Here is a 24,560-nt window from a genome sequence, read left to right as displayed (position 1 = left end):
ATCAAGCTAAGGTGCATTAGGTCCTAAGTTTAACTGATCGATTTTCTTCATCGACTTTCTCTTTCATTAATAACTTGGACACAGAACCATTTCTTGCTGTGTTTGTCTTATTAGAAGCTAGATAATAGGCGATCTGTGTGGTCAATGTTACTTAGGACCTAATGCATTGTTCAGCATGAAAGGTTCTTACATATAGAACTGTCACGCCGATGCAGGCATCCAACTTAAATAATAGTAAATGTATGCAAATCTCATTCCATTTATAAACCCCATCAGTTTCGATCCATAGGAACAAAATTCAGGTCGCTCAGAATAGAGTGCTGAGGATGATTCTTGATCGTTCCTTCGATACAAGAATTTCCGATCTCCACCTAGAGGCGAACGTTCCAAAATTAGAATTTAAAATTGCTAACATAAAGACTAGGTTTGTACAGAAATTCAACACATTAGAACATGCTTACATAAGCAATTTGTATATAGTAGGTTAGGTGATATAGTAGTTGTAGGTTAATTGTAGATGTAAATAGTAGTTATAAGTAGTCTTTTTTCCAACTTCAAACAAACCAATCCCACCAAGGTGGATATTCTCTAAACAGGCCTGATAGGACTAGGAACTGTATATAATAATTAAAAATTTCGTATGAGCTAAAATTGAAAGGACACATCTGTGTCACCTGAGAATGAATCATTAAGTCAAGAGAAAATTTTCATTACGTCGAAAGTAACAAAGGTAAACAAAGTCGAGCTATCAGTGTCAATCGATGCTCCTGCTATTACACTATTTATGCTGTTCGAATATAGGATCACATCCCATTTTTAAATTTATTTACCAGTCGAATTGCTTTTTGACGTAATCACCTTCCGATCAAAATAGTTTTCGATGTTACTTAAGTCACCCGATTTCTATGGAGATGCCGTTTGCCTTAAGTAACAGCACTGAGAAACCCATGAAAAGTGTACTTTCGTCGTTTCGCTTTCTCATTATTAAAGTGAATAAATCGAACTGTTTGTTGCTAAGATGATTTCGGTGGTCCTAAAATGATGAATGAGCTGCACGTAAGGAAACGTAATTGATAATTCTCCCGAATATCCTGGTAAATACACTTTGACTTAAGGGAACATGCATAAATGACGTAGCATTTGAGGGGGGAGGTGGGGGTTTCAGAATTTGTGACCGGCCATGTATTGGATATAGCCAAATACGCTACGAGGGGGGGAGGAGGGGTCTAAAATAGATCAAAAATATACTACGTCATTTATGGATGCTCCCTAAGTAACAATAGGGGCCACCAAACGACGTATAATAACTTTTGACTCAAAAACCAGTATTTCTTAGCATGAAAGCTAGCGATTTGCCTTTGTATGATTAAAACCCGGCTAAATATGTTAAACATTGCTATCACTATGAGATTGTATGTGTTTAATTGGAAATAGGAATAACTTTTCGGTCATCAAAACAAAATTTTATTTTTCTCGGATCGGTGCGAATGTTACTTACGACATAATGAAAATTTGCTCTTGAAGTTAAGGCTATTTTTCACGCAGATGGGGCTGTCGCATTGGTAGTAAGTAATAAAAATCCCCATCTAGAAATTTGTAAAAGTTTAAAAAACATGCTTTTGAGCCATATTCAGGTCAAAAGAAGTTGAAGACAACTTAAACAAACAATTCGTATACTTTGTCGATCACTTTTTTCCTGGGTATTATTGTTAAACAAGCTACGGTTAAATAAAAAAGGTTTATTTCCCACACATTTTTTAACTTCTTTACTACCAGTCAGCCAAAAAATCAAATTTGAGAAGAAAATTCTCTCTCACGAGCTCAATCTCTCAACATGCCAACACGACATTAATACGACCCATCAAGCGGAGCACAACGGTCTCGTCCACTGTTTTGGCGATTTTATTCCACCAATTCTTCATCACAGCTGCCTGTTTGATGACTGTACCATTTACGATCCTCTCATGCCCAACTTGGGATTCACAGGCGTTGACACCGCATATTGGATAAGAAATTCGTCAAAGGTTCTGCAATCCTACCATAGATTTAACTCTAAGACCAGAAGGTCCCGAAGAAACGAGCTCAACTTTTTGGCTCAGCTCTGGTACTCTCTTCGGTCCCAATCTAATCGATTCACCCCTCGAAACATACACGGTAAGAAAAAAGTACCCAAAATTGAGTTCCTTTCACTCATCACGTGGCTTCCGTGGGGCTAGGTAAAATTAAGTTAAAGAAGAAAACTCAATTTTGAGTAATCCTTGCGTTGACCAAGTTGACAAAAAAATAATAAAACAGAGCAGACTGGAACCGAACCATGGACGTTGAGATTACGGGGCCCGTGTGTTGACCACTCGTCTCTCAAGGCTTGTGAAAATGAAATGGTTAAAGGCGCATAAAAGCAACCTCAATGAAAATAAACTTATTTTTGAGTTCATTTATTATTACTCAATAGTTGAGTAAATTTTAACCAACGCCGCTTTTCTGATTCACTCAACGGCGGACCTCAAATGATAGAACCCAACGTTGATTTTTTTTTAACTTAATTTTGAGTATTTTTTCTTACCGTGTAGGAAAATCCAAAAAAACCCCTCATTTTATCTGTCAAACTTTCATAGCAAATCAAAACAAATATTGTGTAGTAGTAGAATTTCGACTAGAATGGGGTACGTTAATCGTTTGCTTGGGACCAATAAGCTAGTCAAGTAGTAAACCAATTTAAAATCGTTAGTTTCGTATTGATTGTTGATCCTACTCTGCCCTCTGGGACAAACAGATGAGGACACTGCATCCACACTTTGAATTATGTCTTATCTTTCTTTATTAAAGAGATTTTTAGCTGTTGGATGGACTGAACCGTCTCTGAAGTTGAACCGTAAGACCTCTGAAGCTAACCCAATAAATGTCTATAGTTGACTCATTAATAAATTATGAATCAACTTCAGAAACGCAGGGCTGTCATCTGATCACTCAATGCGCGCAATGGACTGATTTTCTGAAATAAACAAAGTGAGAATCAACCAAACACAAAGTCTAGATAGAGCTGGAATTAGGGCGAAACAGCTTTTGTAAACAATGACTTCTATCGATGATTTCTAGGAACTCAAGGCACGCCCACGCAGACCAACATATCCATCGGATGTTGGTTTGCGTGTGTGAGCCTTGAATTTCTAGGAATCATCGATAGAAGTCATTGTTTACAAAAGTTGTTAGGCCCTAATTCCAGCTCTATCTAGAAGTTTGCTTGTCTTTCACCCTGCGCAAGTGTAAAGCAGCGGAGAAGAGAAGACAGACACACACCCAGAAATAACGAAAGCTTAATGATTAGCCGCAGCGTTGCCAGATTGTTTTAAAGCTTATCGGTATCAAAGCTATTAAAAAATCGGTATTTATCGATATTTTCTATTTATTTAATTTTATATTTTTGCCGTTTTTGAAAGCGAAAATTTTAACGATGGTGACGACTGGGACAGAGGAGAATTGCTTTGTTTGACCGCTTTCTCCATCTTTAAACACTCAATAATTTTTTAATTTAATTTTAAAATTATCGTTGTCCTTAAGTGGTGATCAAAAATTGTGACCAAGTAGTGTTCATGGCCGAAGTGTCGGGCAGATTACATCGTAGTCATGCAGTGTTATAAGACTGAGATAGCCGTTAATCAAAGCAAAATTTTAGCTTTTGAACTATGATTGGAAAATTCCGGAAGAAAATGTTTGAATTAGCTTCTGAATGGTGCTGAAAAAAACATCCAGAGAAAGTCGAAAGAAGGTCTCCTGGATGAAGCTCGAGAAAAGCTGGAAAAACATCTGGGAAACTTGCAAGACACAAATTGAGAAACTTGTGGCGAAAATTTGATTAAACTATCGGAAAAAAATCGGATGTCACATCCAAAGGAAGCCATAAAAGTTTCGAAAACCGGAAGCAAATTTCCAGAAGAAGCCATTTCCAGGGAAAGCCAGAACAAGCTCGGAAAAAAACTTTCAATAGAAGTCGAACAAAAAAACCTTTGGCTTATGGTCAAACTTCAAGAAGAAGACGAAATAAATTTCTGGGAGAATTCATTGAACTTCCTTGAGAAGACGAAATAAATTTTCTGGAGACGCTGGCAGAAACTTCCTAAGGTATATTGGAAGAAACATCTGAAGAAAGTCGGAAACCAGAGCGCTTACGGAACAGTCGGAAGAAACAAGGACATAATTCCGGAAGAAAGGGGGGATGTTCTAATGATCCAGAAATTTTTCCTGATATTCAAAATACATCCCTGAAGACTTCGAAATGTCTCTGAAGTTTTCGGAACATTCCTGAAATGCACTTAGGAATATTCCATAATTCCTAGAAATTCCTTCAAAGATCTTGTAATTTTCCTGAAATAAGTGGTTGCTTTGGAGTTCTCTAGTCATCCTCGAAGCGGAACTTCCCTGATTATAATAAGACTACAGGAATATCTCTAATCATCTTAGAAGGTCTCTGGACTATCTTGAAGATTAAGAAATCTTTTAATTGCTCTCACAATTTTCTTGAATTTATTGTAACATCAGGATTGAAGTTCTCTGATCTTCATTTTTTTGAATTTTTAAAAGCTATCGACACTGCCATTAAAAAGCATAGAACTTCCCGTAAAATGTTCTCACAATGTTCTAATGTTCATGTAACTTCCCTTACGTTTCCACGTTTCCTAAATTTGCATGAACCCCTCAGGACATTGCTGAAGTTTTCGGAAATTTCCTGAGTTTCTCTGAACTTCTTTATAATTTCAGCAATTCCATTGAAATTAATTGATCTGTCCTGATGTTCTCTGAGCTTCAATAAAGTTCCTGAAAACTATTAAATTTCCCTGCAGTTCTTTGGACTTGTGAAGTTTCCAAAATATTTATGATGTTTCTTTAAGTTCACTGAAGTTCGCTGGATTTTTCTGAAATTTCCGGGTTATCGAATTTTAACAGAAGTTTTAAGTTTGAAACTGTCTTTAATTTATCGAAACTTACACAAAAATCTGGACTTTTCTGAAGTGTCAGAACTTTTTAAATGTTCCTGCAGCTAGTGTGGATCCGCAATAAAAATCTGATAGCATCCTTGAAGTTCCTTAAAAGTTGGAAAAACTGGCGGGAGAAGATGAAAGAATCATTCGAGCGAAGGCTGAAGAGGCTTCCACGGTAAGGTGGAAGAAAATTCCAGGGAACGTCCTGAAGTTAAATAATGTTTAAAAAATATTTCTCAGTACAAGTAACTTTATAAATTATCGGAAATATCCATCGACTATTTCTCGATTGATGGGCCAATAAAAAGGAGGAAATGCAAACATTAGTCGCAAGATTATCAAGCATAAGGCATCTTTAGAGATCATTGCTTAGAATGTTGAAGACTCAAAAAATATGAGGTATTCAAAAAGCTACAAGCTTGTGCAGTTATAGCAATAATACAGTATACACCGTTATTTGTAAAACTCAAAAAAAAAAAATTAACGTTGTAATTTTTCAGTTTATGCATCAACATTTCTGAAATGTTGGCAACTGGAACATGGTGGCCAGAGATCCGTTGAATTGATGTGCTGAAAATGTGTCCACTCCATCTACTGGACAGATGCCTGCTGCCAATTTGGGGTGTGGGTGAAACCTGCATCGTTCGGTTGTTCCAGCCAAGTATGCCATCGTTTGCAGTTTCCTTCCACTTCCATGCTGTACAATCCAATCAATTTTATGTTGGCGTTTGAACCAAGTTCCCGTTTCAGGATATTGCAATACTAATGAACTTTAATCATGTTTACCAGAAGAAGATCATGATTAACATAATAGAGTTCATGCTTCTATGACTTGTGTTGCCTTTCCTGGTGCTCAGTGCAACGTAACGCAGGCGTTACGTTTAGTTTGCGTAACAATGTTCACGATTTCATGATTTTTATTCATGGTGTACTATTTATCGTGAACAAATTTGTTACTTGTACCGAAAATCGTCACTTTGAGGTTGACGAATTTCGGAACGGATTTTTTCCCGTGTGCACTAGAAATTGTAAGACGTTCCAATTCGCTTGAAATTCAATGCGGTGTTTTCGAAACTCATGGCCCATTTTTATTAGTAACTGCCTTTCTTATTACAACCATTTCAAAACCAATTGCTACACACTTCAGTTGTTTTAAATTCTATAATTAAGCTTATGACAGACATAATTGTTGTACCGTTGTACTCCTTTAATCCATTATCGCAATCGAAGTACTAGATTTATTGAGTACAGTGGTACTACAATCATGTATGTCATGAGTTTTATACGATTTGTATCCAAAATCTAAAAAAAATCGAGCCATTTATTAAAAAAAACCTCCAATGACTCACCTGTGTATTCTGTCCGACGACATCGCTCCGTTATCTGCTAACTCAACGTTTCTGCTTTCATTGATTCCACTGAGCTGTTTCTGCACAACTTCCCACCAACTTGTTTTTCACCTCGTACACACCACAGTCCAAATCATCTGCTTCGTAAACACACGATCCCACTGCGATAACCCCTATCTGCAATTCACAAATCACTCATTCAGCTTTATCATCTGTGCAGAATAGCAATCTTCATTGAAAAGTAAAAACATCATTCGTATGCTGTCTTCAAGCACATAACACTTCTCCCAGAAACCCACACATAGCACACATATCTGATGGGACGGTTCGATATCACTTTCTTCGAGTTTAATGCTTTTGGATGGTTGTGCTCTGGCAGGTTCCAACATAAAAGATAAAACCACTATTTTCTTTTGGATGTGTAGTGCACGCACCTGAGAACACGATCCGCGCGTGTGAATCAAGCTTAAACGTAATACATACAATTGAACACTCCAAACAACCACAGCAAGCGTAGGCAAATTAAAATTGAATGCACCGCTAGAAGATATAATTTCGCTTTGGCAACAACCATTGCAGAGACCAGAAGAGAAGAGTGTGCTGGTGATGGTATAAAGATGGTGTGTACGGATTCAACCGAGGAAGCGAAACGGATAAAAGGTAAACAAAACTCGACTTTCAGCGTTGTTACTGTAAAACATTTATTCACTTTAATAAAAGAAGAAAAAAGTATTTCAAATCATAGCGAGCTTGTGCAGCAGGAGAAGAGGAACCTAAAAAAACTTTGCGCTGATTCCAGATAATAATTGATTTTTATTTTTTGAACCAGCCTACAGGAGTGCACCATCATCACCGAATTCAATTCGAATGAAAAATCACGCCGTACATTTGTCTCTTTTAATGGCACTAATTTATTCGTAGGTCTTGTTTCATTCAATGTTTATCTGGTAGCTGATTTGTCGGAATTTGGCAGTGTTTTGTTTGAATCACAGAGTTGATGGAATAGGAAATCTAACGGTGACATTTTCACTTGCGCTGTGCGTCTGAGGCCTATCTGCGGATATTTCCACAAGAAAAGCGTTTCAATTTGAAAAACGAAGCTGTCCACGTGCTAATGTAAATGTTTTATCGAGCAGCAACGCTATAAAAAAATATACACATAATTTCACAGCGGACCATGACCTCGTAAATGATCGTGGTACCGTATCCTAGTGTATCGCTATTATGTTAGTAAAAAGAGAATGAAGCAACCATCGAAGTAGAATAGTAGAGTTAATTTGCATCAAAATAGGCAATTGAATGCCAGAGAATCCAGCTGCGGAATAAAGTGATTTCCGATAATTATACGCCTTGGTCGTGAACGTGGTCCATTCGAAATGCAGTTGAATGGACTAGCATTAGAACGTTTATCTCTGCGGCGAAAAGCCGTTGACCACCATGTCACGATGTTATTTTATTTTTTTTTTTTTGTTAATTACTTTATTTGTACAGGCTCAATCGAATAAACTTTACAGAGCCAAGTTATCATTTTGTTTATACATTATAAATGTCTTAAATCTAAAATTAAAGGATTGGAACCGATTGCTCGCGGTCTTCTCGAGGTTAGTGGATGACAATTGTTTGGATCGGGAGAGGGAAAAGGAGATTTGGAATATGATTTATGATTCAAAAATTTCACTATTTCTAAAACATATACTTAATCCTATCGACGTTATATCAACTCTGTATTTATACAATTATTACAGAAACAAATCTACAAAAAAAAACACACACACATACAAAACACAAACTAAACACAAGGTTAATCAAACTTACAATCTATGGTTAATATTCTTCAAGAAAACATATATGAGTTGCATAAACTCCAGATCGCGTCTAGCCAAAATATTCCGAACTGGAACATTAGGTTGTCTACCTCGAGCCCGAAGGGAATCGTACAACTCGGATCTGACTAACGTCACGATGTTATCGTGGATGTTTTTTCACTCCAGCATTACTTATTCATTGTTCAGGAAAATTTGACATTCATAATATGAATGATTGCTTTTTTTGGCCATGTGGGTTTTTTTTTCCTAATAAGCTTGCTCCGTCATAAATTAGTTTCATGGAAAATAGGCGTTCCAGCTGCCACAGTAAGTTATCAACCTTATTTGTTGGGATATATATTCTGACAGTATTTCACTAAGTGTTTTTACATTATTCTTGCCTTAGCAGTTTAGTATTTTAAATAGGTTTTTTATACATGCGTGTCAGTATAGCAATGATCATCTTAAAACTAAAAACTTAAACAAAATCATATCTCATAAAGGGAATTGATTGTTGTGAGAAATCAATGCTCGATTACTTTTTCAAATGGACGTATCAGCTTTTGTAAACAATGCATTTGATCGTAGATTTGGCGTAACTGGTAGATTTGTGTTTTTAACCACAATTTGAAGATTTCAATTTCTTATGATCTTTCTTCACAGGACAGACGTCCTTTGCGTGAGAGGAATCACCACAATTCATGCATTTAGCTGGCGTGTGGCAATTTTTTGTTCCGTGACCCCATTCCTGGCACTTACGGCACAGAGTGCGGTTTTGGAAGCTTCCTCCAGTCTTCCTGAAGTGTCCCCACTTCACTGGGCTTGGAGCATAAGGCTAGCCTTCTCTAAGGCCTTAATCTTCATTAAATTTGAAGTGAAATAAATAAAAATCATACGAAATTCCGATGCGTGGAGATCACCAGGACGGGAATTCATTTTCTCCATTCTCTCAACTCCAAGTTAAATTTGTCAATTTATTTTTGAGCTGATCCAGGGATTCACCACTGAGCAGACCTGTTAAGTCTACCTTGAACAGACGTTCAGTTTTGATGTGGTAAGTAAAACATTTGTGGCTCTTCTCAACAAGATACTTGAGAAACCGTTTGAGTCCATCCAAGGTTTCAGATGGCCAATTTGAAGTGATATTTAATTTGAATTCATTAATGAAGTTCAGAAGTTCCTTGCAAAGAGCATGGGAATCGGAAGTGGTTACCACAATATCGGGGACTTATTCCTTATTGGCATTAAGCCGGAAATATTTAGTGGAATTTTGTCTGGATGATGGATCATTCTCATCATCCGTGAGCATATAACATTGATTGCTCAAATAAATTTAATCAAAATTGAGATCAAGATATTGCCCTTTTCTTTTGCGTTCAGGCTCCATGGCAGCAGAAAAAACTACAAGGGACAGCCCTATGGGGTTGTCCGCAATGTCGACGTAGGACTATGTGGTCTTATATAATAAATCTTATTTGTTAACTGCAGTAGGAGCTTGTGTTTGGCGTAGGAATAGGAATTTGAGCGGGGTTCTCTCTGTTTATACTATTTAGTACGACGCACTTGACATAGGCCCACAGCAACTAACGAAGAGCTACTAATTCCGATCAATGGCGGTACAGCTTCTTCCTCTTTCTATGGATGCTCATGTGGGCTGCAGTTCACTGCTTGCAGGCAGCCTTTCATTGTGTACTGGAGAACACCACCAATCACCATGCGGTGATTGAATACATACACAGTTAAGGCCCACGCACATTAGATCCGGATCGGACGCGTTGCGGCAAAGTGACAGCTAAATCTATTGTCTAACTGTCAAATTTACGTCAACGCAACGCAAACGGATCTTATGTGCGTGGCCCTTTAGGTGAGACCGGTTGGAATTCAACTTTGAAATCTGTGTTAGGGAAATCGCTTTTCACAGGCAATCGGTGATAATTTTAATTACCATCATCACATAAAAACTCCTATCGTATGGCGTATTAAGAATTAAAATCCATCATCTCTGGATCAAAATGAGACCACCTAAATACCGCGACCGACTTTGGTTTTTGAAATCGCACCCTCAATGTTGAAGTACATGGTATGATAGATTTAAACATATCTAGATAGAGCTGGAATTAGGCGTAACAGCTTTTGTAAACAATGACTTCTCTCGGTGATTTTTAGGAATTCAAGGCACGCCCACCCAAACCAATATTACCGTCGGGTAGGGGTAGTCTTATTAGGACTATTACCAAACCGTTGGTGGAGGTTTGTTGACGATATCTTCAGCGTAGTTAAACGGGAAGCCCTTCCACAAATTTTAGATGAGATCATCAAAATTCACAAGGATATAAAATTCACTTACGAGGTAGAAAATGACGGGAAACTCGCATTTCTCGATCTTCTAGTCATCAGGAAATCGTCATCGTCTTCGACCACTTGGAAAAGGAATCTTTCGCTGTGGTGTGAGACACCCGCAGGAAGTGCGCTAGGACGGCCACTTGGAAAGGGAAGCTATCGTCACGGTGTGAGTCACCTGCAGGAAAATTTGATAGTGCGCTGGGACGACCACAAAAATCTGTCACTGCGGTGTGAGACCCGTAGGAAGATTGGATGATAAATGATATAAAAAAAACTAAAATGTATCTTGATAATGTTAACTTCTGTTGCATCATTCACGGTAGCCACCATATGCAAACGTCGGCAGTTGACACGGCTGACGGATGGTGTTCACCACGATCTAGACGGGTGGGGAATCATACTACTCTATTCATCTACGGATCTCGTATGAACGTTGAGCAGGCCAGGGGAGGAGAATACCGGGCGGCTACTGGTGCAATAGCTGTACTGTATAGAGTGGTAGTAATACAATGTCGAAAGGCAATAGATATGTCCGTTTAACTGACCGGAAAAACCGGGATTGGTCGAGGCCTAAAAAACATTAATGTGCTCAGTAGAGTGATGCAAAATTTGAAATTTTCGCTCCACAATACTTAAACGATTCCAAATCGGATCCTGACTAACCTCTCAAAATTTGAACCCATTTGGTGAGAAACTGAGATCGCACAAACCATTTGAAGTTTGTATTGGAATTACTATGGTAAAAGCAAGATTTTTGTTCATGTCTATCTAATAATTCACCATATCAGTCTGCTTCAAAAACTTTCAACTGTGCTTGTAGGAAATTTTCCCAGCTTATTCCCAGCAGATCGAAAGTTATCAATGGTTCAATGCGCTGATGTCTTATGATCATGCTCAATCAACTGCTCAGCAGGCAACATTGGTGTTTCTGGGGCGTTGAATAGGACACAAAAATCATGGCTACTATGTCACACTGCAAAATACAGTGTTGCCTACAGAGCAGCTGCTTGATCATGTCATAAGTTTACCAATCTCTTAAATAATTAATAACTTTTTCCTGTCTCGTTTTACATAGAAACGATCTTCAGCAAAGTTGTAGCTGAAAAATTTTCTATAAGAATGGCTATCGAACTGTTTCGCAGCTCAATATGGAAAAGACTAGAAGGCAATGAACAAAAAGTTGAGATTTCCCATAGTAATTTACATGCAAACTTCAAATGGCTTGTGCGAAGTCTGTTTCTAACCAAATGAGTTGTAACTTTGTGAGGCTAATCAGGACCCAATTTGAAACCATTTAAGCACTGTGGAGCGAAAAAGTCAAATTTTGCATCAGTCTAGTGCTCAGTGAAGCCATGTAATATTAGCCAAACAGGAAAGGTTAAGGAATTACATTACATCTTCGACTCAACGGATACAAGAAGACCACAATCCAGGCAATCATCGATAAAAAAGCGAGAATTCTACAAAGTAGATTATTAACAACCCTCACCGTGGGCAGAGTTACATTTTCCTCGTGTGTGCAAAAATGTGCTGCCGAGACTCTCAACAAACCGTCTCCCGTCGCAACGAAAACAACATGTGACGAGCGAGAAAGAGACACGCGAGAATAAGATACGAGAGAGAAACAAATGCGACACCCAAAAATCCTGGCGTGCGCGAGGCTCGCGCTGATCTCATGTGCCTCATCTCATGTGCTACGGTTAATGCTAGAACTGCAGAGCTCGAAGTTCTGGAAGGTGTAGGTAAGCGAAATACAGGCTGTTGAAACTTGGTTGCTTTGACCGACATTTCATTTGCGTTTGCACAAACCATTCCTATTTTAGAGGAAAGGTAGCATATATTTGCAGTGCTTAAATTCTTGAAATCCTCTAATAGCAAAAGCCATTAATTTGCCGGTCAGTTAGAATATTCTTTGTTTATTTTTTCCGGTTCAACACTTAACTGCACTTGCATGAGTAATATCTTTTGACACGTTATTTTCAAAATATAGAATGGACAAAAATTCTACAAAAAGTGTATCGGTATTGTTTAGTACGGGGATTTGACCGTTGCAAGACGTTCACACATTTTCAACGTAATTTAACCATTCATCGGCAACACAACTGGTATACATTGTTAGATGGGATGTTACGTATTTTGAATAGATTATATCGGAATGCTACGAATGCAATGAATGTTATGATAATTCAATGGGTGGAATAATTTTTTGCAGAACATTTTTTTCTTGGTGCTTTTACGCTTTCACTTGTACTTTGTTATCATTACTTTAAAAATGTTCAGACTTTTTTTAATGTGCCTCGTGTGATCGAGCATTCAGATAAATTCTTTAACAGAAACGGTGACCCACTGGGTGATGGCGCGGTCTATGCTAAATAGCTGCAGCAAAATAGTGACATGAGCGGGCATCGTTGGCTTTAACTCAGATGAGCGTGTAGACCAGTGCAGCGATATATTTACCATTCCAATTATTAATATCACCAAGTCTACCGACCTTCTGTCCCGTTCCTTCAAATCGCTTTCTGGTTGACACAGTACGATCTAGGTGGCTTCTGCTGACCATTGCTCTGCGGGTTTCGATGGCATCGTTTTCGCGTCGATGTCCGTAATCGCTAAGAAGAAATAACCTTTTCGGTTAGATAATGGGCGACCTTGCCTTTGTATACCAACAGTGTCAGAAGGAAGCGCCTGAGTATCGGTACCAATTCCACAAAGTGACCACTAAGCGCCACCATCTCGCTACAACAAACCAGAAAGTGGAACATCCATTGCTACAACCTGCAACAGATCAACCAATCAAATCACCATGTTTCCACCATGTTGCCAGAGTGTATGGTTTAAATTTGGAAAATACCGTTTCAACACTATCCATTTGAAAAATTTTGATATTCAAAAACTTTAGCACATTCTTAAGTCATCCTTTTTTTTAGCAACTGGCTAATTCAGATCAGAAGAACATCAGCAAGTGCTGATCTTTTAAAACTTCCTGGCTGTCTAGGGAGCATATCTGAAAGAATATCCTGTTACTTAAGCAACGTTTTCTGAACATCTACAAAATTTCCTTAAGTTTTAGAAAATTTACTCAAATTTCAAAATACCTTGAAATTAAACGATGGTCAAAAATCTTCATCTTGAGGAAGTTCATTGAGATTTTTAAGATCTCTGACAAACTGCTATGAAGTTCCCTAAACTAAAACGAAGATCCCTGAAGTATTCTGTCTTTACGAAATTCCCTGAACTTTTTCAAAATGCCCTGTACTTGTATGAAATTATACGCAGTTCCTCGAATTATTACGCAGTTCACAAAGCTTCATCAAAGCTTGCTTCACGTCTACGTTTCTCGTTGATTTTGCGCAAAGTTCGACGCACGAAATTTCCTGATTTTGTGCGGAATTCTCTGAACTATTTCAAGTCCATGTGGTTTCATCAAAGCTCTGAAGTTATAAAAAAAAGGTCCCTGAATAATAAAGAGGTTCCCTGCCATTAAACAATAAACTTCTACGATGATACCTAAACTTGTATAAAGTTCCCACTTCTACGAAGTTGTCTGAACTTTTCCATGATCTCAGAACTTCAAATAATTTCACTAAATTTAGCTCATGATTTATCTGACATATGTTGGTCTTAATGCATAAGACAAAACATAATAATAATACCAAAGAAACATTCAAAATCAGGACAGTGTTCTAGTGAAAACAGTTAACGGAACATTAGAGTCAAACGAAGCATAAGTGTTACTAATCACATTAGCGACAGTATGAATAGCCTCATTCAGCCCATAGTGTCAATTACGAGCTGCGAGGTGTATGAAGTGTCGTTGTCTTATAACTTTTTCAGATACGTAGAAGAAGGTTTACCGAAGCAGTTCGATGAAACTCTACGAAGTTCACTGAAGTTCAGTGAGCTTCTACAAAGTTAGCTGAACTTTAAAGAAAAATCTGCACTTCAAGAAAGTTTCCTGAACTTTTAAAAAGTTCCCTGAAGTACCACGAAGTTTCTTGAAGAACTACAAAATTCCTTGCAACTCGGATAGCAGTTCGTACCCTTGTGTAGTGGCTGTAGGTGCATTGTCAGACAGCACCAGCAAATCAACAGAGGAAGTAGTAGAGGTGCTGCATGAAGAGGTGGTGATGATGGATGTGCCCTCAGGAGGCCGATAAAGCATGCAAAAACGAACATCAGCATCCTCGGCAGAAAGGCTTTGTGGATCTGTCGAGACTCGATGCGTTGCAAGCAAAAAAAAAATAATAAAGGAAATCGATTTAGATCTCCATTGTAATATTTGTTTAGTCCTGTGGAGCGATCTTTCAAAGATATTGAGCCTACTAAATAAACATTTTGCAAAACATGGTTTTCGATTCATATTCTGACCGTTGAGTGTGACAAATATGTTGGATTCATCCCAAAATCTACAATCCAGTTTTCTTATTTCTCATCATATTTTCAGGTTGACTACTACTTGGGACGAACACACCATGCTTTTTGTCTAAATATATTTGAACAGTTCTCAAATTTAAGTAGATGTTTGAATTAACTAGTGATTTTGGCTACAGCTTGAAAGGCTGAAAATACTGATGGTTGAAGTCATACGAATCAATTTCAACAACGAAGTTTTTTTTAAAGGACCCTCCGAACTATTGGTTCTCTGCCAGCTGCAAAATACCTATCAATTTGATCCACCAAGATCAATCGGATCCAAATCAGGCTGATCAATATCCCAAAATTTGAGCTAATTTGGTGGCGAACTGATGCTGCACTGGCTATTTGAAGTTTATATGGGAATTACTATAAGAAATGTGTATTTTTTGTCCTCATCGTTCTAGCCCTGCACCATAATGATTTACGGAAAAGTTGTCCATCAGACCCCCCCCCCCCCCTTCTTACGTGAAAATTTTCAAGCTACAACTTTGTTGAATGTCAAAAAAATTTGATATTAATTAATTTCCAAGTTGATAACTTGCTGGCAGGATTAATCGGCTGTTTTCAGGGCAACACTGCATCTTGCCCTTATGACATAATAGCCTCGATTTTTTTGTCTGCTGAGTAGTAAATGAACCATGTCAGAAGAACATCATCTTCCTAATCAATTAATAACTAATTATCCTAACGTTCAATTTTTCAATTCCCACATAAATTTCAAAGGGCCAAGTGCAGTATGAGTTCGCATCCTAATGAGAACAAATTTTGTGAGAATGATCAGGTGCTGATTTGAAATCATTTGAACTTGGTGGAGCTAAATCAATATTTTGAACCATGAAAATTCCACGCGCATGGATCGGTAACAAATAACCCCGCCGGTAATTGGTTCGTAATCGTTTAACTCATCTTCCGCTTGAAATACTTCTATAAAACCACAATCTCTCAACCCTCAAAAACTGAATATCAACTGATTGAAATCAATCAGTTGTACCAGCAACACGAGAATGTGACAGGACTACAACAGTTCTCTGCTGTTTTTTTTTTATCACCAACCAGCCACTTTTAGCATGCACGCAGGACGTAGGTACGCTGCCGATCTCCCTGGAGCTCGCCGAGCTTAGCTGATGAGACACATCATATGTGACACGAATGAGGCACGTAGGAACAAAATAGAAACGCGAAATAATACGTCTCGAAATGTACCAGGCACCTACGATCTTATAGAAAGCGTGTCTCTATCACGCGGGATGGATGCACGTGTACATTAACTCTGACCGTGGCACCTGAACCCTGACTGAGTGTTCGTTCCATTTGATCAAGATATTACTTCTTAAGCTAATACCACAGTTTCAAAAATCGTATTAGATTTAGTTTTCACTACACACTTAGAAAAATTAATGTAAATTTAGGTGACTGACATATACGAGCGTCAATTTTGACATCAAATTGATCCATAATAGACGCAAAATTCAACTCAATCACACGTACTTCAGTCTTGGAGCACTTAATTTTACATGACATGTTTGTTTACGTCTCATCCTTAACATCAAAGATGGATTCCGTCACGTGTAAAATTGGGTATTTCTAAGTGTGCAGTATACATAACCACACACTTAGAAAAAAAAACATGTTAATTTAGGTGCTCTGAGAGTGACATATACGACTGTCAATTTTGACATAAATTTTAGTCATAACAGACGCGAAATATAGCTCAATCAAACGAACTTTTTGTCGAGCAACGAGCTTTTCAGTCTCAAAGCACTTAATATTACATGACATGTTTTTTTTTTTTTTGACTATGTTTTTAGTATTACTTCTACGTGAAGTCAACGATTTGCATAGTAGAAGATGCTAATTTCAAATAACAGACTGTAGTGGTAATTTTTATACGATAGATGGAGTAGATGAAAGCATAGAGTTGATAGTTCCGTTAGAGTACGGCAGTGTGAAGATTGCATATAGATATTAGAATAGCGAGCTAGAACAACTTTTAAGGAAGGTACAAATCGGTTTTTTCATCTCTCTTTACCAAACTCCCCCTTTCCCCTTTGGAGAGGGATGGTGAGGGGTGTCCCCCCCCCCGCCACCACTGGCAAAAAGAGATGAAAACCGACCCGCTCAAGTACCAACTGCGTGTTTGAAACAGTTCTACCAATTTTTACCGCACTTCAGTTGTTATTTGAAGGAAGGCATCCAGTCGTAGGTTTGGAAATTGCAACTATTGTTTACCCCTACCACAATATGTGCTCCTGTCATCGTCGACTTGACGATCTCGAGGGGACACGGGTGGGGTAGGTGCTGCTACTGTACCTTTCGACCATTGACAGTAATTGATGGTATGCTCCCATCCAGAGTTATGTACTTTGACTTTATGTCTCCAAAGGGGGAGTTTGGTAAAGAGAGATGAAAAAACCGATTTGTACCTTCCTTAAAAGTTGTTCTAGCTCGCTATTCTAATATCTATATGCAATCTTCACACTGCCGTACTCTAACGGAACTATCAACTCTATGCTTTCATCTACTCCATCTATCGTATAAAAATTACCACTACAGTCTGTTATTTGAAATTAGCATCTTCAACTATGACATGTTTGTTTGGACGTAAATCATGGAACGTAAACAAACATTTCATGTAAAATTAAGTGTTCTCAAACCGAAACATAAGCAAATCGACGAAGAGAACGTTTCATTGAATTGATTTTCTTGTTTCTTTCAACTGATTCTTATGTCAAAAGGGCCGCTTACATGTGTCGGTCGCAGGGAACCTAAATTTACATGACATTTTCATAGTGTGTATGATTTCAAATCAAAGGTTGCAGAACACATCTTCACAGAGAACCACCAACTATCGACGGAGATCGTCACGATTTTACAAACCGTATCTACACCATGAAATTTTTTTTTATTTTTTTTTTATTATTATTATTATAGTCACTTCAACACTCTTGGGTCATTCGTGACTTGTCCGGGGGTGAGATTTGAACTCGTGACTTTGGCGTGAGAGGTATGGATGTTAACCATAACAAATAACGGAATTCAACTTTACTCAACCGGGATCAAGGAAACAGACACACATGGCTCCTACCTAGGACACATCAACGAGTAAGCAGCGGAGTACCTGCTCCTACAGGAGATTTAAGTTTACCTAGCTTCTAAGTGAAAATGAACCTGAGTTAATATATATTCGGTACAATGCGATGTTTTCTTCAGTCGAGTATTTGTACAAGACACTGAAGAAATCTGCACATTGTAGACGAAATACGCGTATCTGTCAAGGATAAGCCAATAAGGTAGTGGAATTAAATGTAAATTACTAATACTGGTCTCTCACTCTCTCTCTCTTTATAAAGGTATTCCGCTAAGACGCCCACATTCATCAGGAATATTTTAAGATGTTTTCTTCTAGATCCTCTAGAAAAGTAGTCAACATTTGATTGTTCGATAAAAAAATAGTAATTTGTTGGTTCCGTTTTGTGAAAACGCTGAAACCAGTCCATTGTTTGTACTCGTTCAGAAGTTCTAGTTATGGAATTAGTAAAACGGTGGACACAGGTTAATTGATGGACCCCTCGGTAACTCGGGGCTTCAACAGTTTTCAAAAGTGCTCAATTTTTTTATATTCTTGATTCATTCAAATGATCATATCTTCAAAAATTCACAAGAAAACTTAATGAACACCATCGAAAAGGGCAAAGTTAAAGCTTTGGTAGCCATATTGGATTTATTCTTTAAAATGCATTTTTTCATGAGCTTTCCTTCCACCGATTTTGAAAATAACATTTTTTCCTGTAAGATGCAGTTCAAATTTCGATGGAGAAATCCAATTTTTGCTTGCAAATAAAATAAAATAAAAAGGTTAAATCACACATGAACCCTAATGGCCTATTGATTTAAATCACTGTATCTTGGAAAATTATAAAAAAAACCTAATATCTGCAAATTACTGAAAAGGGGGAAGTTGAGGCTTTGATTTGGCATATCCAAAATGTTTAACTGCTAAAGAAAAAAGTAACAGTCACGAGTTAAGCTAATTTTATGAAGAATAGTTAAGAAATTATCGTTTGAAATTTTGTACGAAAACAATGGAAAAAGTTAGTTAATTCCTCCAGCCTGTTATTACAACTACAATTGAAGTCTTTAATTTAAAAAAAAATATTGATTTCTTTACACCATTTATTTCTATCGATTTGTTTTTCGTACTAAGTACCAATGCTACCGACGCCAGGGAGGCTCATGGACCGGGGATCAAGGAAGGCGTGATCAGAGGATGCCTCAGAAAATCCCGGTGGAGCCGACTGGGATTGAACCCAGGCCTTTTGGGGTGAGGGGCAACCACGCTTACCGCCGGCGCCGCTTTATACACCATTTGAAAGAGCTTCGTTTTCTGAGCCCAACAATATATTTTTTCGAACCCATAGACTTACATCTCAGTTTTTAAATCAAGATTTAAAGCAAAATAATAATTTCACTGTTCGACACTAAACTAACAATTTGACAGCCACTCCCATACAAAGTCCCACCGTTGATTTTTGCTAATGTAATCCCAACTGTTATTTGTAACTCTAGACTTTTTTAGATAGGTGTTGAACTTTCTTCACACCATTCAAAATTTGTGATGCACCAAATATTCGGTTGCCATACAATTCGGCGCCGAATATCAACGTTTGCACTCTAGAAATTGTACTCATACACTTTGTCGACCACTTGTTAGATGAGAAAAGGCCGAATAGGGAAAATAGCTCTAATGTTGGCCTATGGATCTAAGATTGGGCCCATCGCTAAACATCTGTTATTTATAAATTTTATCTAGATGAACGCGTCATTGGGACGGTACTTATGGATATTCTTGTCCGCTATTGAAAATTTAGTCTATTGCTGAATTTATGTATGGGCCCAAATTAAGAGCATTTAGGCCGACATTACATACATTTCCCCTATCAGATAACATTTCGATGTAAACGCCAAAAAGCACTATTCGGTGCATCACTATTCGAAATCTACAAGACGTACGTAGGGATCTGATGATTGAAGATTTGATGTGCTACCTGCTACAAAAGATCCTCCAAAAAGTACTTTTTCTCGAAAGGTGCTCACGTTCAATCAGCGCACGATTGTTGGTGGTGCGCCGAAGTAAAAGACGCACGATTTTTGCTGCGTTGCAAAATGGTTAATCTCAATCAAGGCATAGCTTTGCGGCTGCTAAATGTAACACTGCTCAGTCTCTATCCCATTTCACGGTATGACATAATTATAGTTTCTTTGCCAATTGCCTCGTTTGTGGGCCAACACAACGTCGAAACGAAAGCAGGAAACCCCCGGCAGTAGCTACAATAGCTGACTGGGAGCGAGTTGGAAAGCAAACATTAGCGTGACACTTATAATGAGCTCCTTCCCGAAAAATAAATCGTGTCAAATAATGATAAGACCGTTTCCTCTCCTAAGCACGGTTAATGCTTTTTACCTCAGCAAAAAAAAAAAGTGGAGGGAGTCATAATCCAGCACTCATCACCATTGTCTACAACCAATGAATGCGAGGACTGACGGGTAGTATATGTAAAGCGTGAAATACTTTCGATGAATTCTGGAGAGTTATCCGTAACAAAAAGTTGCTCAAACACAGACCGGTCTGTTATTGCTCTATAAGGTACTGTAATTACGGTTCTAACCGGCTTGATGACGGTGCACAAGCTTTACACAAACACCATAAAGTTCAAACGCCTCCCTGAACCAGCAGCGGGTTTCCCGCCTATACCATCGTAGCATATTTTTCGCTACTCATTGGAAAGGAAGGTTAGGAGAGAGGTTCGAAGCGCCCAGGGTGGGGGTTCTGGGCAGTTACGGCGGTGCCTTTTTTCCGTGTTTATTTTGGTTTCCTCTTCATACTCATGCTCAATCTAACCATTTCGATGTGCAGCGTGGAAATGAGTTTGAACAATGAACGGCTTTCATCCAGCATTGTTTAGTGTGGTAGGGTGTGCGGTGTCTGGCCAGATCCAGATGTGCAAATGATGTGTTCGGTTTTATAGTATGGAGGTGGTGCTGGCAACCTGCTGAGATTACACAGCCCGGAATGGTACTTGACAGGGTTATTTGAGGTCTGTACAAGTCGCAGAGGCGCAGGGCAATCAATAAAGGTATACGCTTTAACTTTTTCACTTTCATCAATAAACCGTTAACTTTCTCTATAGATTTACCGCCAACAGCTGAATAATTACATATGTAGATCAATATGCGCATCTGCCATGGCACACACTTATTTTTGTTTGCCGAACCTCGGAAATTTGGGCAATCAAAATGGCGTTTGCTTCAGTGGAACATTTCCCGAGAATCAGCAACCAAACATTATTTTTGCTGATATCTCAGTAAACCTTATTGCCGAGCTGCTCGACACGCTGCGAAAATTACCGAGATTCAACAAACAAATACAATATCTTGTTCTTCCAAAATAGCATTGGCTGGCAAATGGCTGGACAATACCTACCATTGGTACTTAACCTACCTGTGGGTTCGAAATAGAACCCAATTAGTGGACCTTAACGTCCCAAGTAACCAAAAGTTCTGATAAAAGGCCATTTGTGGCTTAAGCAGCTTAGTTAGTGATGGTCTTTAGAATTCTAAGCAGCCTCATTTTTAAGTCGTTATAAGAACTTGAAAGTTCCGGTATCATAATTGAAGAGAATTCTAAGCAGCTTCTGGCGGAACTTGAACGGAACTTTTAGAAAATAAATTAAAAAAGGTTTTTGTCCTCTAACCCAATTCTGTGTTTAGTTCGCACTTTTATGAAAGTTTTTTCTAAAGGCAGGTATTTTTGTTTATTGATTTATCAGCATTAGTAGTTTTGGAGCTGTTTGAAGAATTAAACCCAGTCCTTCTGCGTGAGAGCCCCAGCACGAACCGCTGCGTCATCTGAAATATATTAAAGCGAGCTGTTGTCCCGCCTACTGTTGGAGTTTTCAGTGCCAGCTGACTGACTTGCATACGAAACACAATACCTTGATGAATTTGAAATTGGTATTTGCCCGCATGGTATTCCAACCCATTTGTGGCGCAGTGGTTAGCGTTAGTAGATCGCATGCCGAATACACGGGTTCGAATCCAGGAAATTACTTTTTAATTTTTTTTTTATGTTTTAACAGAATGTTGATGCACTGCATAAATATAAGAATTATGATTTATTCGGGCCACTGATCATTTAATATTTACGTACATTAAATTTTGTTACTAATAAAGACTTGTGCGGATTGCTTCATGTGGCTTGAAAGTTCTGTCGGAACTTTATTTGAACTTTATGGAACTTGAAAGTTCTGTCGGAACTTTATTTGAACTTTATGGAACTTGAAAGTTCTGTCGGAACTTTATTTGAACTTTATGGAACTTCTGTCGGAACTTTATTTAAACTTTATGGAACTTGAAAGTTCTGTTGGAGCTATATGTGAACTTTATGGAACTTGAAAGTTCGGTCGGAACTTTATTTGAACTTTATGGAACTGGAAGGTTTGGTTGGAACTTTATTTGAACTTTATGAAACTTGAAAGTTCTGTCGGAACTTTATTTGCACTATATGGAACTTCTGTCGGAACTTTATTTCAACTTTATGGAACTTGAAAGTTCTGTTGGAACTATATGTGAACTTTATGGAACTTGAAAGTTCTGTCGGAACTTTATTTGAACTTTATGGAACTTCTGTCGGAACTTTATTTAAACTTTATGGAACTTGAAAGTTCTGTTGGAGCTATATGTGAACTTTATGGAACTTGAAAGTTCGGTCGGAACTTTATTTGAACTTTATGGAACTGGAAGGTTTGGTTGGAACTTTATTTGAACTTTATGAAACTTGAAAGTTCTGTCGGAACTTTATTTGCACTATATGGAACTTCTGTCGGAACTTTATTTCAACTTTATGGAACTTGAAAGTTCTGTTGGAACTATATGTGAACTTTATGGAACTTGAAAGTTCAGTCGGAACTTTATTTGAACTTTATGGAACTTGATGGTTCGGTTGGAACTTTATTTGAACTTTATGGAACTTGAAAGTTCTGTCGGAACTTTATTTGAACTTTATGGAACTTGAAGGTTCGGTCGGAACTTTATTTGAACTTTACGGAACTTGAAAGTGATTTTAATCGTTGAATGCGGAACTTTTGGTTACTTGGGGTGATACGAAACAGTGTCCACAAATCAACGTAATCCCGTAATTTCCGAATCCAGGGGAAAATAAATCATTTCGCAGGAATACCGTTCATTCCGGGATTGTATGCCATGACGCAAATTTAAAGATGCAACATGAAATGAGGAAGCATTGTTACGAATGCATGGGTGAATAAAAATCACTGATAGCCCTCTGTTTCTCTTCTTTGCTTGTGTGCCACATAAATCTTATTCGGACTTCTTTTTGACGCTCTAATACACTGGGACACCGCTGCTGGAACATTTCAGTAAAATATACGATTCCATCAAATGTAACTCTCCAAGACTAAGGTCAGTCGCGGAGATGAATTTGGACAAAAGTATCTACTACAGAATATTTTGGCAATGATCTTTTCCTCACGTATTTACCATTCCAAACAATGGTGATTTTTCATTGTTGATCACTGAAGAGGTATAAAGTTTCCTATTTGGGTTGAACTGCATGATAATGATTTAATTGCAAATTCCAGTGTTCAGCCAGGCTGATCAACTCGACCATGTTGGATGGTAGCCATAACATCTATGAACTTTAAGAAATATTTATAAATCCTTTACATTTGTCGAACCTCTTAACGGAATCCCTTTATGAAGAGCTTTGAGTGGGTTGGTTTATTTCCTTTAAATTCCGTTATAATTTCTTATCTTTTGACAGATACGCGTATTTCGTCTACTACTTGCAGACTTCATCAGTGCCAAGTAGTGTGGCAGTAATCAAAGGAACACATATTAGTCCTTGTTACTTTTTATGTCTTGTTGATAGTGACAGACTCGGCTTTGTCCACCGAGGATGATCTTGAAACAAGGAAAAATGGAGTTAGTCTTCATCTATGTGATTCCTAATCTTCTATTCGTTGTTCTCTAGTTTGAAGTGGTTAAGACTAGGGTTCTGATGCATGGTCATTACCGGTGTCAAAGCTTATTTTTGTTGCTAAGGAATCCAATTTTGACTGACAAAGGGGTGCGCCTTTGGAGGGTGTTCCAACACTCCGAAGGGTATAAATAGCGGGACCTTTCAATTAGAGTCGGATCCTTGCGATAAATACGAGAATGACAACAGTAAAACAATCGAATACTTCTTCATTTCTCAAAAGTGGTGGAGTAATACGACATGCACTAAACTAAGGACACGGGATATACTACATTAGATCAAATTACTGGTCGCAGTGGTGTTAGGTCCCGAATAGAGGAAAAAAAATAATGCTTGATGACATTTTTCTCGTCAATAATTCAATAACAATAATGTTATAACTCTGTAATCTGAACATAGCACACTTTCAAAAGTAGATGTTCAATGCCTGCTATGCTCAAAATAGCACGTGAATTATATCCTGGCCTTATATTGCTGATCCATACACTCGAGAAAAAAAATCCGTTCCCATATTCGTGAAAGGCAGTCGTGAACCATAGTTGACGGTTTGCGTGTTGAAGGAAATGTACACCGTGAACTTATAGATGACGACTCTCGTTCACGAATATGGCAACGG

General features: G+C 38.1%; 1 protein-coding gene across 2 annotated transcripts in view; it reads right to left on the bottom strand.

Moving 5' to 3' along the window:
* Sans (SAM_USH1G_HARP domain-containing protein Sans) overlaps window positions 1-24,560 on the bottom strand; it is a 46,322-nt gene that overhangs the window by 7,796 nt on the left and 13,966 nt on the right. Inside the window, exon 2 of one of the 2 annotated variants that reach the window (XM_065226290.1) lies at window positions 6,326-6,502. In XM_065226290.1, the coding sequence (XP_065082362.1) occupies window positions 6,326-6,348 (23 nt within the window). In that variant the 5' untranslated portion in view covers window positions 6,349-6,502. Of the gene's footprint in view, window positions 1-6,325; window positions 6,555-24,560 lie in introns of those variants that run through there. The other variant, XM_065226217.1, reaches the window with a different exon arrangement.

Source organism: Ochlerotatus camptorhynchus, unplaced genomic scaffold (genome assembly GCF_037179485.1).
Source record: "Ochlerotatus camptorhynchus isolate MF236.1 unplaced genomic scaffold, CSIRO-AGI_Acam_v1.1 ptg000002l, whole genome shotgun sequence".
Classification (NCBI taxonomy): Eukaryota; Metazoa; Arthropoda; class Insecta; order Diptera; family Culicidae; genus Ochlerotatus; species Ochlerotatus camptorhynchus.
Note: the sequence above shows the minus strand (reverse complement) of the source record. Positions and strands in the feature narration are given on the sequence as shown.